Below are 14,139 nucleotides of genomic sequence, written 5' to 3'. Positions count from 1 at the left end.
ACATGATCTACAAAAGAAAGTTACACATATACAACAGTAATCAAGTCAGCTTCTAACAATGAATACATCCATGAAAATTATTCTACTATAAATTGTACTACATCTTTGTGCTAAGGTACAAACTATACAATGTAACAGAAAAAAAGCAAAAATCTATATTTTAAAAAAGGCGTTCCTCCATGATAGCATTTACATTTGATAGCTATAACACATTCTTTTAAAAAGTAAATAACTTTTTTTTTTAACAAAAAAAATCTACCAAAGAAAACAATCAAAAACCACTCACTTTTTTGTTAACTTTTATCATAAGTGATGCTGTACATGCAAAAATACACAACTACTATAAGGACATATCCCACAGCAGGATGTTAAAACATGCCTCAGAGTACCTATTACAACACCTGACAGTATTTAAAAAGATCGAAGTGTAAGTTACTGAGTATTATATGAAAAGTATTAGAAGGCTCCATAAAACTTGAAAGACAGACATTATTTATCTATAGTATGTATTACTACTTATTTTTTTTTTACCAATGTAGAGCAAACATAGAAAAATTAAATTAAAAAGTCTAAGCAGTCATCAATTAACGAATTTGTCTACTGTGTAGGATAACCTTATATACACAGAATTCACTTTGACATTCTTTGGTCCTTATTTTCTCCCTATCATCAATTCAGTGATGTTAGTCTCTGTGGTTTGCACTGAAGCGAAAATACCCTATCAATAAATGGGCAAATTACCTGCAGAAGTAACATTCAAGGGTAGAATTAATGCACACGTGCATCCAAGGCTTCACACCATGTAAAGTCTGCACCCCACACCATGATAGTCAAGGACAAATGCAGCACCCGAGAGACGGCAAAGAGCAAAAAGCAGAGCAACAAAGAGCAGAAAGAAGGAAAGTTCAGTAATCTAGGCAGGCATATCAGATGAAGAACAGGAATCAGACTCAAAGTTATCTTTAAAGGAGGACTTGAGATATTAAATATCATGAAGAGTGTGTAAGAACCATTTGTACAGTAAGTGTTGAGGTAAACAGAAAGGAAGCTTAGTTGAGACTGTGCACAGGTAATATGTAATCAGTACTAAGGCAGACACTAAGAACCATGAATTTTGTATTGCTATCTCAAGTAGTTAACTTTCTGTGCGCTCTTTTCACTCCAGTTTGGCCTAGAAGAGTACATGCCACATTCAGTTTTTCCCCAGCTTATCAACTGTCTTTCCATTCGTACAGGGTGCCTTATACGTGGTTCTGATGATTTTTGTATTTATTCTCAAATCAGACAAACACTGGTGAGAAGCCTGAATATGGCTTTTAAAAGCATGGTTTACTATGACCAAATGTAACATACTAATTCTAGAAACGCAAATTAGACCATCCTGGATCAAAGGATGATCAACAAAAAGCAACATTTCAAAACATTAGCTTCTAATCACCTCAGCAACTTTCACTCTTTTCCTTTACTGCTGATGAAGGTTTTACTCATACAGACTATTCATTTCTATGAATAATCAATCATATGCAGAAATCAAAGACTTATGTCAGAGGCTTTATGCCTTTTATAATGATTAGCACAAAAAGTAAAGTTCATGAGACCACAGCAAGACATTTAGCTTAAGAGTACTTCTGCTACAGTTCACTCTAAATTACAGAAGCTGCATGAACTGTGGTAAAGTAGAGACTGTATTTCTTCACATAGATCAACTCCATGCTTCATTCTCTACAGCCTCAAGAGGGGAACATGGTGGCAGTGGAAGGGAAATCAACAGGAAAACAGAAAATTTTGCCTTTTGGGGGACTGTTAGTAGTGAAACCCAGCAGAATCTAGTACCTGTGCTAGAGTGATTATCATTGGAATCAAGCCTGACTAAGTCACTGACGAAGAGAGTGTGCTCCCCACTGTTAGCATCATTAGAACTATCCACGCTACCATGGCTCACCATGTCCCCATCACTTCCACCCGTGGTATTCCGCAGAGCTAAAGACATGAATGAGAGCTGGTTAGTAAGAGAGGATTTAAAATTTCAGATTTTCAAATACATCTAGCCTCTTCAGACAACAGTAAATACCTTTGCTTGCACATATAAAATGAGAATATGAAATTCTAGCAACAGAACTTAGACAATTCATTCTTCAGTGTAGGAAAGACATTGTAAGACAAACAGTCTAAGCATCAAGCATCAAATTGACTATTATCAATTTTTATACATTTAGGAAAGATGTTCTACTTGTAAAAGCCAGAATGTTAGGTGCAGTCCTTCAGAAAGCAAGTCATGCTCTCATTCAGCAGAAAAATTCATTTCACATAACTTATTACCTGAGATCACAGGTACTCGTGGGCTCTGCGTTGCTTTCTTTAGGCACTGCCTAAATTGCGCTGTGCCGCGAACTACATTTCGTACCTTTGTCCACAGAAATATGCCACTGCGGTTACTGCTAGGCCAAGGAGACTCTAAGACTGCCTACAGAGAGAGACATTGCAATAACAACAACACAGTAACAAATTTACACTAAGAAACACAATACAGTGAGAAGCTTCTCTTTCCATACTCAGCAAAGAACATTTCCTGCCAACAGTGTGAAGAAGGACAAATATTAGAGTTTTAGCTGTTCCCTTTTATCCTACAGCTGTGGATATACTGGCTGAGTGGCAACTGACTATGGATCAAGTTTTCCTTAATTAAACAAGACAGATCTTATTCATACGATTAGTGTATGGTAGGAACAAAAGACCATAGTAGAGACTCTTCTGCAATTACTTTGCATAGTTTACTATGAATTTCCATTAGAAAATTACAGAAACATGGAAGCAAGGAAAGCATGAGGCAGCCACTTCAACTAACCTAATCCCAATCTTCATCAGTCATGGATCCTGCGACCTTAAAGGATACAACTAGGAAGAGATGGCTGTGACATGGAAGTAACTAGACAGGTTTCAAACCTTGGAAATGGAAACACTATAAATGTATTTCAACAGAATTGTTGGTTAGACAAACAGCACAGGAATGTAAAAGTAAAAAATGTAAAACCATACGCTGTAGACCAAGTCAAGTGGAAACTTGTCTGAACTGCTGGCTTGCCCAACAGAAACAGCAAATTCAAGTGAAGAGCTGTAATAAACAGTCTTCACATCATGCCATAGGACAAATGGAATAAAAAGGCAAGGGAGACATTGGTCCAGTATCCTTTGCCAAAATTTCTCCTACCTTATTGTAATAGCCATAAGTAATAGCATTTGGCTGTATTCCAGCATTTTTCATTTCGAAGAGGACTCTCACGGCCTGAACAGGCTGACCCCACAGTCCACAGAGTTGCATCACAACTCTGTAGCACACCTGACAAGATACAGAAGTCCATAGATTAACAGATGACAAGGATTTTGAAACAGCTTAAGCTCTTCCCAAATTTCACACAAGTAAAAGAGAAAGCCATGTGAAAGCAGCTACTCAACCAACAGCCAGAAGAGGGAGCAAAAATTAAACAGGAAATTACACAAGCTGAAATAACATCAGGAGTCAAAGACAAGTGCTTATTTTTTTTCTCCCCATTTGGCTTTTCTGTTTGCGAAATAAAGGAGGGAAGGAAACACCCACGCAAAAAAGTGGGATAACTTGCTTCTTTGTGTCTGCGTATACTACTGCAAGAATGGAACGCTGCACACAAATCCATTATCCCTTCCTTCACTTCAGTATGATTGCAGAGCATTAATTCAAAGCACATTTTAAAAACAGAGATATTCAAGAACTGCCTTCTGGAAGAAGTCTGGAAGAAGATGAGCAACACTAAGTTGGATTACATGATTAAGCTGATGCTATGTCAATGATAAAAAAAGAAATGTTTCTAGTTGTCCTAGTTAAGCAGACTTCTGTAAGACCATTTTGATGTAGCTTTAAAACAGGTCAAACTGTGAGAATGCTTAACCTGCTGTTGGTGGTGAAACACACTATATTTGCACTTCGTCTTCTGCTCTGTGCTCATGATAATGATACTTTATTCAGACTTGCCTCATCTAGTGGTTCCACATCAGTTTTCCTCATTTTAATTAGAACATCATATGCCTGCTGCAGTGCTTTCACCTTGGGATGTGCAACTCTGATGTAGGCTGGCAGACAAATAAACCATAAGCTGTAACTGTGACTGTAGAGACATTTAGCCCACTGTGGGGGGCTTACATAATACTTCTTGGCTAACTTATGGGCTGTTTTTATTTCCTGTAAGGGTGAGAAAAAACAAAGAAGATGAAGATGGAACAACCAGAGCCTAGAAAACATTACTAACTCAGATACTAAGCTATTAAAAGTAGGCATTTAATAACAATGGACAAACACTAAACTGCCATTCTATTCTTAGCACCTTCTTTTGAAGGTTCTCCACAAACTAAAAATAGGATCTGAATTAATCCCTCCCACCTTCCCCTCATTTTAAGCATTCATTTTAATTTAGTTTTGTTTTATATCATGGCCTAAAGCTTAATGACTAGTTTGACAATAAACTTTTATCTCAGATGCTAATTTGTTGCTTTCCATTTCTTTTCCTGGCAAGTTTTGCTTCCCAATAGTTACACATAAACCTAGTCTCCAACAAAGTAATTTGTAGTATAAATAGGCAGCAGTAATTTTATCAAAGAAGCTTAATATCTTTCAGTGTTCACACAGTGATTATGGTAAGACTTATCTGACCTGTTTTGTCCTCTTTGCCATGAGTGCCGGACTATTTGAAATGCTGCTTCCAGCTGGGTGTCTGCTGAAGGAGAGCGTGAGTTCCTGAGGCCTGTCAAAGAGCTTGAAATCTAGTCGTGGAAAGTTTTTATAGCTATATAGATAGTTTTTTAAAAAAAAAAAAAAAAAAAAAAAAAAAAGGAAAAAGCTTTTTATATATCTGCTGATACCAGGAAAGCCTTACAAAGGCAACTTGCATGCAAAGAACTGATAAACAGGAAAATAAAGGAACCAGGGGATTTATATGTATGTTTATAACAAGATCCTTTTAATTCTGTTCACAAAGATATCACAAAAAAGAAGATGCCTTGGACATTAAATCTCAGTAGACCATGGATATAAGAACCACACCACCATCCACACCACGTAGGTCTGGGAAGCACTGATGATAATTAGTAACAACAACAGCTGGAAACAGAACCTTCTTTGCCTCCAAGAAAGAGGAGGAATAAGCATAACCACAGTGCGTGCAACTCCACACTTCCTGCATAGGGCTGAAAAACACTGAATGGAAGAAGTCTGAGAAGTGGAAAGGTTGTTTTTTTCTTTTGGTTCACCAGTTGCAGATCAATAGTACTGGGCAAATCCATTACCCACCCCCTGTCATTCCCACACTGGAACAAAGACTGTACTACAGTTCCTACAAAATCCACATAAATGGCTCAAAGAAAGATAGACATTAAATACATGTAGCAAAGCATAACTACGAAGTTGGCAAGTAGTTACTAAAAATTACAACCAAAAGCTACTTGCCCTCAAACATGCCCACACAAAATACTTCCAGGCCTTCAGAAACTTACTGGAGTCCAGGCAGATCACATCTTTTTAAAGATGTCCCTACCTTTTATTAAGGTAAGTCTTGTGCCAAGCTGAAATATCTGCCCTGCTCAACATCATAAGTGTTCAAGTACTCCAGTTTCTCTAAATTAGTTGATTGAACTGTACCTGTATTTTGGTGCTCGGTCTTGTCCATCATCAGGGGGAGGTTCTGGTGGCATTATAAACACTGTGTGTTCACTTTTTTGTGACTCATCAAGCTCAATCAACCGTGCATCTTCAACAGAATCTACATCAACCTGAAAACAGAGTTTGTAATCTGAGTCCTGAGTTTAGCTTTGGGATAAAACATACATTTTAATATTAGTTATATTAAAATACATATAAAAATATACTGTTTCTGTTCTTGATTTTATACATTATGCCTAATCACAATATATAAAATGTATTGTATTTGTTATCAATGCTCAAATATCAGTTTTATGGCCCGGTCTCTTCACTTTTATTACACTGTAAATTATCTCTGAACATATTGAGGGTCAAAGTACCTTGTCTCCTTTTTCTGTTCCTTTATCTGGAAAGAGCTAGGAAAAGAGAAAAAAAGGCATCAGAGTTTATTCTCAACAGAAGAAGATCCTAAATAATTCTATTACAGCCATGGGTTTTACTGAAGTATTAAATGAGTAATACCAAGTTTTCACATTAAAAAAAGAGAGAAAGTGCTTCCAGAGTAAATACTTACCTTGCTGAAAGCAAGAAGAGGTAGTTACCAGAATGCTTTCAATCTGTTGACATTATGGACTAAATACAAAACCTTAAATCTATTAAAGAAGCTTTAACCTAGCCTAATTGAAAGAAACTGCTTTTTGCAGATATTTTCACTACGACAATTTAAGTATACAACACATTAATAACTTGCAATTATATTAAGTTATCAACATTACTAAACAGAGCATAGTCTAGACACATACTGGAGATGCACACCCCCTACGAGGCAGAAAGAAAAATAAAGGCAAGGATACTTTGAAACATTTTTTTTTTGTGATCTGTTTTAAGCGGTATTTTGATTGGAAATGATACTGAATCAACGAGTCATTCTAATAACAGCTTAGTGCAAAAATCAATGTTCTGTCCAGAAGGCACCGTATATATGCACATAAGAAGTATATAAAAACCTCTAGCTCCTAAATTTTATCTTGTGAACCTGTCATTTTTCAGATGAAGTTATAAACCTAATAACCTATGTAGCCTAGAAACATGCTGAAGAGACTCGGCTTCAAAAAAACATGAATGGATTACAGCAATCTTTCTCATATAAAATACACACAATGAAATGAGGTCTTATCTTTATAAATCAGTTTTGACCACAAGCCTGAGCACTAGGTATGTTTTTATGTTTAAAGTTTGTCATGACGACACCAAGTTAGGTGCCTGTGTCGATCTGCTCGAGGGTAGGAAGGCTCTGCAGGAGGATCTGGATAGGCTGGACCAATGGGCTGAGGCCAGCTGTATGAAGTTCAACAAGGCCAAGTGCCGGGTCCTGCACCTGGGGCGCAACAACCCCAAGCAGCACTACAGGCTGGGAGATGAGTGATTGGAAAGCTGCCTGGCAGAGAAGGACCTGGGAGTACTGGCTGATGGTTGGCTGAATATGAGCCAGCAGTGTGCTCAGGTGGCCAAGAAGGCCAGCAGCATCCTGGCTTGTATAAGAAACAGTGTGGCCACCAGGGCTAGGGAAGTGATTGTCCCCCTGTACTCGGCTCTGGCGAGGCCGGACCTCGAGTACTGTGTTCAGTTTTGGGCCCCTCGCTACAAGAAGGACATGGAGGTGCTCGAGAGAGTCCAGAGAAGGGCAACGAAGCTGGTGACAGGTCTGGAGAACAAGTCTTATGAGGAGCGGCTGGGAGAGCTGGGATTGTTCAGCCTGGAGAAGAGGAGGCTCAGGGGCGACCTTATCGCTCTCTACAGGTACCTTAAAGGAGGCTGTAGCGAGGTGGGGGTTGGTCTATTCTCCCATGTGCCTGGTGACAGGACAAGGGGAATGGGCTAAAGTTGCACCAGGGGAGGTTTAGGTTGGATATTAGGAAGAACTTCTTTACTGAAAGGGTTGTTAGGCATTGGAATGGGCTGCCCAGGGAAGTGGTTGAGTCACCATCCCTGGAGGTCTTTAAAAGACGTTTAGATTTAGAGCTTAGTGATATGCTTTAGTGGAGTACTGGTTAGTGTTAGGTCAGAGGTTGGACTCGGTGATCTTGGAGGTCTCTTCCAACCTAGATGATTCTGTGATTCTGTGAGATGGCAGTGGTAGATAATTCTAAATTAGAGTGAGGCAGATTACCGTTTAAATGACATTGTGTTAAAGTGTCATGAACTGGTACTTCTCACATTCTCTTACAGCCTGACATCCTATAAGGCTTTAATGACAGACTCCTGTATTAACACAGAAAATGATGACCATGCAGGAAGACAACGGAAGAAAATGATTCAGCAATACTAACTAAGAATTCCCGTCTCTCACACTTCTAACAGAGGGTACCTGCCTTTACGAGTAAAAGGCAGGACAATAATAAAAATACAAAACAAATAGAAGCAAGATTTAATTTAGTATGTTTTTCACCTTTTCTATGCAGTCATCAAAAAATGCCAAGCCAGTATCCTTGTCACTCACAAAACTGCACTCTTCAATAAAGCTGCTGAATATCTGCGTTTTGGTGAGATGCGTGTAGAACTTCGTATAGGCACGGTCTCTGCTTTTTAAAAATCCTGGTTAGAAAAAGAAACACAGAAGTAAATACTAGTCACAAGTTCCGTAAGAAACTAAAATATAAAGTGTTAACATAATATATAAAATATTGGCTTTATTAGTATAAACAACTACTTATCATCACTTGCATTCAGAAGATTAAAATAACTATTTTGTATAAGATTTCTTCCACACAGTTAACAATACATGGCATGCAGTCACCCCCATGTTATCACATAATCTGTTTGCTGATTTGTTAACTTTTTATGCACAAAAAAGGAGAATGTGACCTCATCCAAAAGCAGAACCATTTTAGTAATAAAAAAAATCCCCTTCCACTATCCTAGGAGGTAAACATTTATGACTTCCAAGTGTTGAAATAAGAATCCCATCTCAAATCTCTCTTCTAGCTAATTTAAAACAAAACCAAAAAAACACCACCACCAAAAACAAACCTCCCCCCCCCCAAAAAAAAAACCACACAAAAAAACACCCACCCACAACAAAGAAAAAAGCAAACAGACAATCAAATAGACAAAAACAAAAGACGACAAGCCACCAGTGACATTCTATCTGGCACTCAACTGATGAACAGATATGAAAAAGTCAAGGTGATATGGTGAGTGATAAGGTGAAAAAATAAGATGACCTTTGCCAACTACTGTTTTGTTATGTTTCTGAACTCTACCCAGTACTCTTTTATTTTCCCATGTATATCAAAAACATTACTTTGCTCTTCTTCAATGGGCTTCTGGCATTTTTGCTCCATACAAATTGAGAAATATTCTTTAATTCCCAAGAGGTGCCCTTACAGAATGTGACAAGAAAAGAGGGCATCCCCCTATTGAAGGGCAACTTTTCTAATATCAGAGTTGTTACAAAACGGGATTCTATTTGTGTGTATCAATATTAATCAACTTCAAACAGCTTGATTTTATACAACTGCAATTCCAAATATTGCCAAGAGTTGCATAACCAAAGGAAAATTTGGGTTAACTCCAATGCTATCAGCAGTTTATTTGTCTCAACCTCACCTTGATGATCAAACAAGGAATCAGCAGCAGTTGCTTTATTTGAAGGTGCCTGGGTGATTGGTTTGAGGAACGTTCTGTAACCCTTTAAAATAGATGCCATGAAACGTAGGAAAGCTTCCTGGATCTCCATCTCGAGTTCTGTCATCTTCTTCTGCCAGGAGAAATCTGCCTCGATAGGAGTCATCTCCACGGCTGAGCCTTCTGGAGTTTTCTTGTGAACTAGCAAACAGCAACATATACAATCCTGTATTAAAATGCAGCATAGTTGGATAGACAACATTTGCAAGATGTTGAATATGATTTTTTTTCTTTTTTATTTCCCATATTTAGAAATTACTAACACTGTAAATAAGTTCTCTTCTTGTCCTGTTATTACTTTCCAGTTGATCTGGCCCATATAAAGGGTAGTTATTTCAGGAGTTGCTTATGTGTTTTTCTAACTTATCAAGGCCTCTGTGACCTGAGAAAATGAGCATTAACTTAACTGAGATTCTGCTATCACATTCCCAACTAAATGTTGTCTTTCAGTAACACATCAACACAAACAAAGGATTCTGTTTTCCCTGTTCTGCTGATTACCTAAGATTGCACATCAAGGAAAAAACAGTGCTTTAAATTATTTTTCCAGTGAAAATATTAACATTTTTGTATACCAAAGGATGGAAAGAAGCAGATGACATAAAGAGTTTATTCTTGGACTCTTAAAAAACAACAACAAAAAAAACCTATCAGGTACTGCTTCACCTTTGAACACATAGTTCCAGATTTTTATTATAATATAAATGTAAATAATAATATAAAATAATACAGTTAAAATTGGAATTCAGTCTGCAGCATTTACATATGAAGTAGAGTATCATGCCCAGCTGATAAAACCAAAAAACAAAACAAAACAAAAGTTGAGGTTTTCTAACAGACTAAGTAAAGGCAATCTGGAGAAAAAAAAAGTAAGAAAGAAAGAAAGGAAATTGAGGCAAGAAAGCCCAACTCCTAATTAATACATTTTTTGTTTTCATAGTTTACCAACTTTTTTTTTTTATATCTGTTGTATACCCATGAAGCTATCATTGTCTTCTCTATAACAACACAACTGAACATAATCTGAACAACATTGTCTTAAAGATCCTGTCTACAGACAGATAGAAGATATACCTGCAGAATAATTTAGTTACAACTTTGTTCTTACCTTTCCAAGTCATTAGTATGATGGTCAGTTTTTCCTCTTCCTTTTGAAAAAAATACTTTCAACATTTTGCTACTTAATTATTTTTGTAGAAAAGTCAGTATCTGAGATATTCAACTGTATCTGCACGATACCTGAAGTATTGTGCAGTATCTTAGTCAAACACTCATTTCCTTTATTATTTTTGATCAGAACTATGAACATTGTTTATGCTGAGATCCAAACGTGTTTCTGTTGAGTCTTTGTTTAAATATAACTTAATCATTACTAAAGACTGAAAATTCCCAAATTTGAGGAAGTGACAACAAATAAAAAAGTCTAAAAAGATCTACACCATGTTACAAAGAAGTCCTTACATTTATATGCTACTTATAATTTAAGACCTGTAGATGTGTATCAGAAAATTCAGTAGTTTTCTTTTAATATTTACTTTCCCTGCTTTAGGCAGTTTCTGTTCTTATCCCTTCCCATTTATTTTAGATATTTCACCTGCTGCCAGCTGTGGGTGCAGTTTCTTTAAGGTGCTGAGCAGACTTTTACATGGCTTCTTAGGAAACTGCTTCCAGTTTGTGCTCTTCTTATCATCTGATCTAAAACACAGGGGAGGATAAAAGGATATATAAAATACAGACCATATAGAAAAGAATAGCTTCCACTGGCCTAAGTTAATTCATTTTCAGAAAAAGAAAATCATTTTGAAAAGAAATCTTGTCACTGTCCTTATTTGTCAGAAATAATAAAAATAATAAAATGGAGTGACATTAACTCAGCACTTCATTTCCTCAGAAAAGAGCAGTATAAATTGAGTTGTGGGTAGTTTTCTCCAATCTGGAAGGAGGACCTGTATTGAGATCTAATTTAGACTTTTTGGTTGAAGTTTCACGTTGCTGTCTTTCCTTTCAGAATCTGTACCAGTCTCAATAATATAATCTGAGCACACTAATCTGTATATGATTACTAGTTTATACTATTGTAAGCTTGCTGTACTGCTACTGACACAAATAAAGGCAGTTTGGAATACCACATGAACTTAAATTCCTGTAAAATGCCGGAAGACCAGTCAGGTAGCTTTATGCTCATATGCTTTATAGTCACTGTCAGATGTCTATGACAATTAAGTTCCCAATTCCAGCTTCAATCAAAGGCTACCAGGGACTAGAAAGATTGGAAATTCAGTTTACAATTTGGAAATTATGTGGTTGATTAAGCAATGGAATAAATTGGTCTGAAGGGATGCTCATCTTTGTCAGAGGAACAAAATATACACTGCCAGACCTCATTTAACAGATGAATATAGAGACAGAAGGGAGAGAATCACAAGAACTCCTAAGCTTCTTTGTGGGAGACAGAAAGTGGAACAGAAATTCCCTAATATGGTGTACAGCAAACTTTGATGCCACAAGACCTAATCAGTTATTACTATTTGAGCTGATGCTGTCACTGTCACATTGCACTTAGCATCAGTGGAACTGTTTGCTCAGTTGGCAGACACGTAGTTTTCTTAAGGAGGAAGTATACATTTAATGTATTAAAAAATAAAATGAATTAATGAATTAAAAATAATAATTTAAAAAAAATGCATGCTTGCAGATGTCATCTCCTTTTTTTTCCCACCACAACGGCATGCCTATAAACAATATAAGCAGTACTGTTCCAAAAATGCAAGAAGCAAACTATTATAAAAATAAAACCACCTCTCAAATTTGGACCCAAAAAGGCTACTTTCCTTAATCAGCTTTTGATGTTACTTTCACAGAGATGGGTGAAAACATCCAAGAAAAGACTTTAAGGAAGATGATGAATGAATAAAAGACATTCAGTAGTTCTGGCAGTAAATGAAGTTTCAGTCTATCATAAGGGAGATACCAGCAAACTTGCCCTAGAAAGACGCCAGTCAGACAGACTGACGTACTAGAAAACACTGATTTTTTCAAACATTATTCTTCTACTATGCAGTCTTTCACAGTCAGCAACAGTGCTATTAAATGCCTTAACACCTTAAAAATGCAACATTGCCATAGAAATAAAGAAGGGCAAAAATAGCTTTGCATAAATAAAACAGAATTCTAAAATACTACATTATTAGTAAAGATTAATATTCTATATGATCTTCAACACAAATTGCTTTATGGACATTTGATTTTACCTACATATCTCCAAAATGGAGAAATATCCTCATTTCCAGGTTAAAAGAAGTTTTATAATGCAGGTATCAACATATCTCATTTACTTGAAGTCAAATGTTAAAGATGTTCAATTCCTCTTAAAGTCAAGTAAGTAGTATAAATGAAATGCATCCAAAATGGACAGCAAAAGACAAAAAGATCACTTAGCCACTGAAAAAGAAAAGGACTTAAAAGACACTAAAGGAAAAGTTGCCAGAATCTTTTCAGTTGTAGACAAATAAGACGTCAGCCACTGGTAGATTTTTAGTTCAATAACTAGTATCCAACTTTATCTTTCTATGACTCATTCCAACAGAATCTTTACAGTCTTCTCTCTCTACTAAATATACTGTTTATCTACTTCGTTTTTTTTTTTTAAACCCAGACATCAATTTCCATTCTTCTTATGAAAAAAAAAGATTTTTCACTGCAAAGGGTATCTTCACATAAACAAGTTATCTTCCTTGCATTTCTTTCACATCTGTTATAATTATTCATTTGATGGCATAATATATTTATATACAATGATGAAAATGTTTTTTGCAGTGTTTTTATTGGGGACCCAGGAGAAGAAAAAAGACAAAAAATATGAATACAATATACTCTGTTGTTTACTCTTTTCTTTGACGCTATTAATAACACAATGCATTTCAATAACTTAAAGGAAGCGTTTCAGTAGAGCATCACAGGAAGGGTCCTTCTTATGCAATGAAAAGCACGAAAGCTTTCAACTGACCCATAGATCAAATGACTTATTTTGATTCAAGCTAGTGAAAATGAAAATCAAGAGTTAAAGTGACACGAGATGATGTAAGACTATGTTTTCACACAGAAAAGACACACATTATTTAGTGATGTTCACCCTTATATAGCTTACATCCCTCTAATTTTGATCTAATTACTCTAAAAGGAAAAGATAATTTATGAATTTAATAAATCATTTTCAAATCAGGTATTTACAATCCCATTTAGATTTATTTCAGAAGAAATTTATTCTAGATTAGCCTCTCCTACAGAAGTTGTAAAGAAACCCTTCATGCAACACTCTTTATTTAAGACAAGCATTCAAAACATAATTAAGTGAAAATATTTTAAAACAAATATAGGCAATACAAAATGTTTTGCTTGCTTGATCTCACTGACAAGTCAGATCTTGTAACTTAAGAAATTATTTTTTATTTCATTACACTGACAAAAAATGTCCTGAATTTAATACAGCTTCAAAAGCTTCATGAAGGGTCCTGAAACTCTCATGTTCCAACACAATATTCAGTGAACACAGGCAAATCAAATTCTGAAGTGGTGGAGCAAGGTGAAAATGCATAAAATGGTGGGACAATAAAAATAAACCGTTCTTCCTCTGTTCTAGCTTTTGTCCCATTTCCCTAATAATCAGTATCAGAAGTGAAGGAAAAAGAAAACAAACACGCATTATCATTTCAAGCAACATCTGCAGCACATTATTTATTTTTAATTTTATTGGCAGCCCCAAATGCTGACCCTTGACTTAGTAAATT

At 36.2% G+C, this 14,139-nt stretch overlaps 1 protein-coding gene across 4 annotated transcripts in view; it reads right to left on the bottom strand.

Annotated features, from left to right (window-relative positions):
- Positions 1–14,139, bottom strand: part of DENND4C (DENN domain containing 4C) — a 77,383-nt gene that overhangs the window by 24,507 nt on the left and 38,737 nt on the right. For 3 of the 4 annotated variants that reach the window (XM_035558609.1, XM_035558610.1, XM_050716252.1), the window contains 10 exons: positions 10,947–11,047; positions 9,275–9,493; positions 8,115–8,260; positions 6,046–6,081; positions 5,666–5,796; positions 4,682–4,814; positions 4,007–4,213; positions 3,209–3,337; positions 2,320–2,464; positions 1,834–1,980 (listed from right to left, as the gene is read on the bottom strand). In XM_035558609.1, coding sequence (XP_035414502.1) covers positions 1,834–1,980; positions 2,320–2,464; positions 3,209–3,337; positions 4,007–4,213; positions 4,682–4,814; positions 5,666–5,796; positions 6,046–6,081; positions 8,115–8,260; positions 9,275–9,493; positions 10,947–11,047 — 1,394 coding nt within the window. The remainder of the gene's footprint in view (positions 1–1,833; positions 1,981–2,319; positions 2,465–3,208; positions 3,338–4,006; positions 4,214–4,681; positions 4,815–5,665; positions 5,797–6,045; positions 6,082–8,114; positions 8,261–9,274; positions 9,494–10,946; positions 11,048–14,139) is intronic. The other variant, XM_035558612.2, reaches the window with a different exon arrangement.

This window comes from Cygnus atratus, chromosome Z (assembly GCF_013377495.2).
Source record: "Cygnus atratus isolate AKBS03 ecotype Queensland, Australia chromosome Z, CAtr_DNAZoo_HiC_assembly, whole genome shotgun sequence".
Taxonomy (NCBI): domain Eukaryota; kingdom Metazoa; phylum Chordata; class Aves; order Anseriformes; family Anatidae; genus Cygnus; species Cygnus atratus.
The sequence above is the reverse complement of the archived record's forward strand: the minus strand, read 5'-3'. Positions and strand labels throughout refer to the sequence as shown.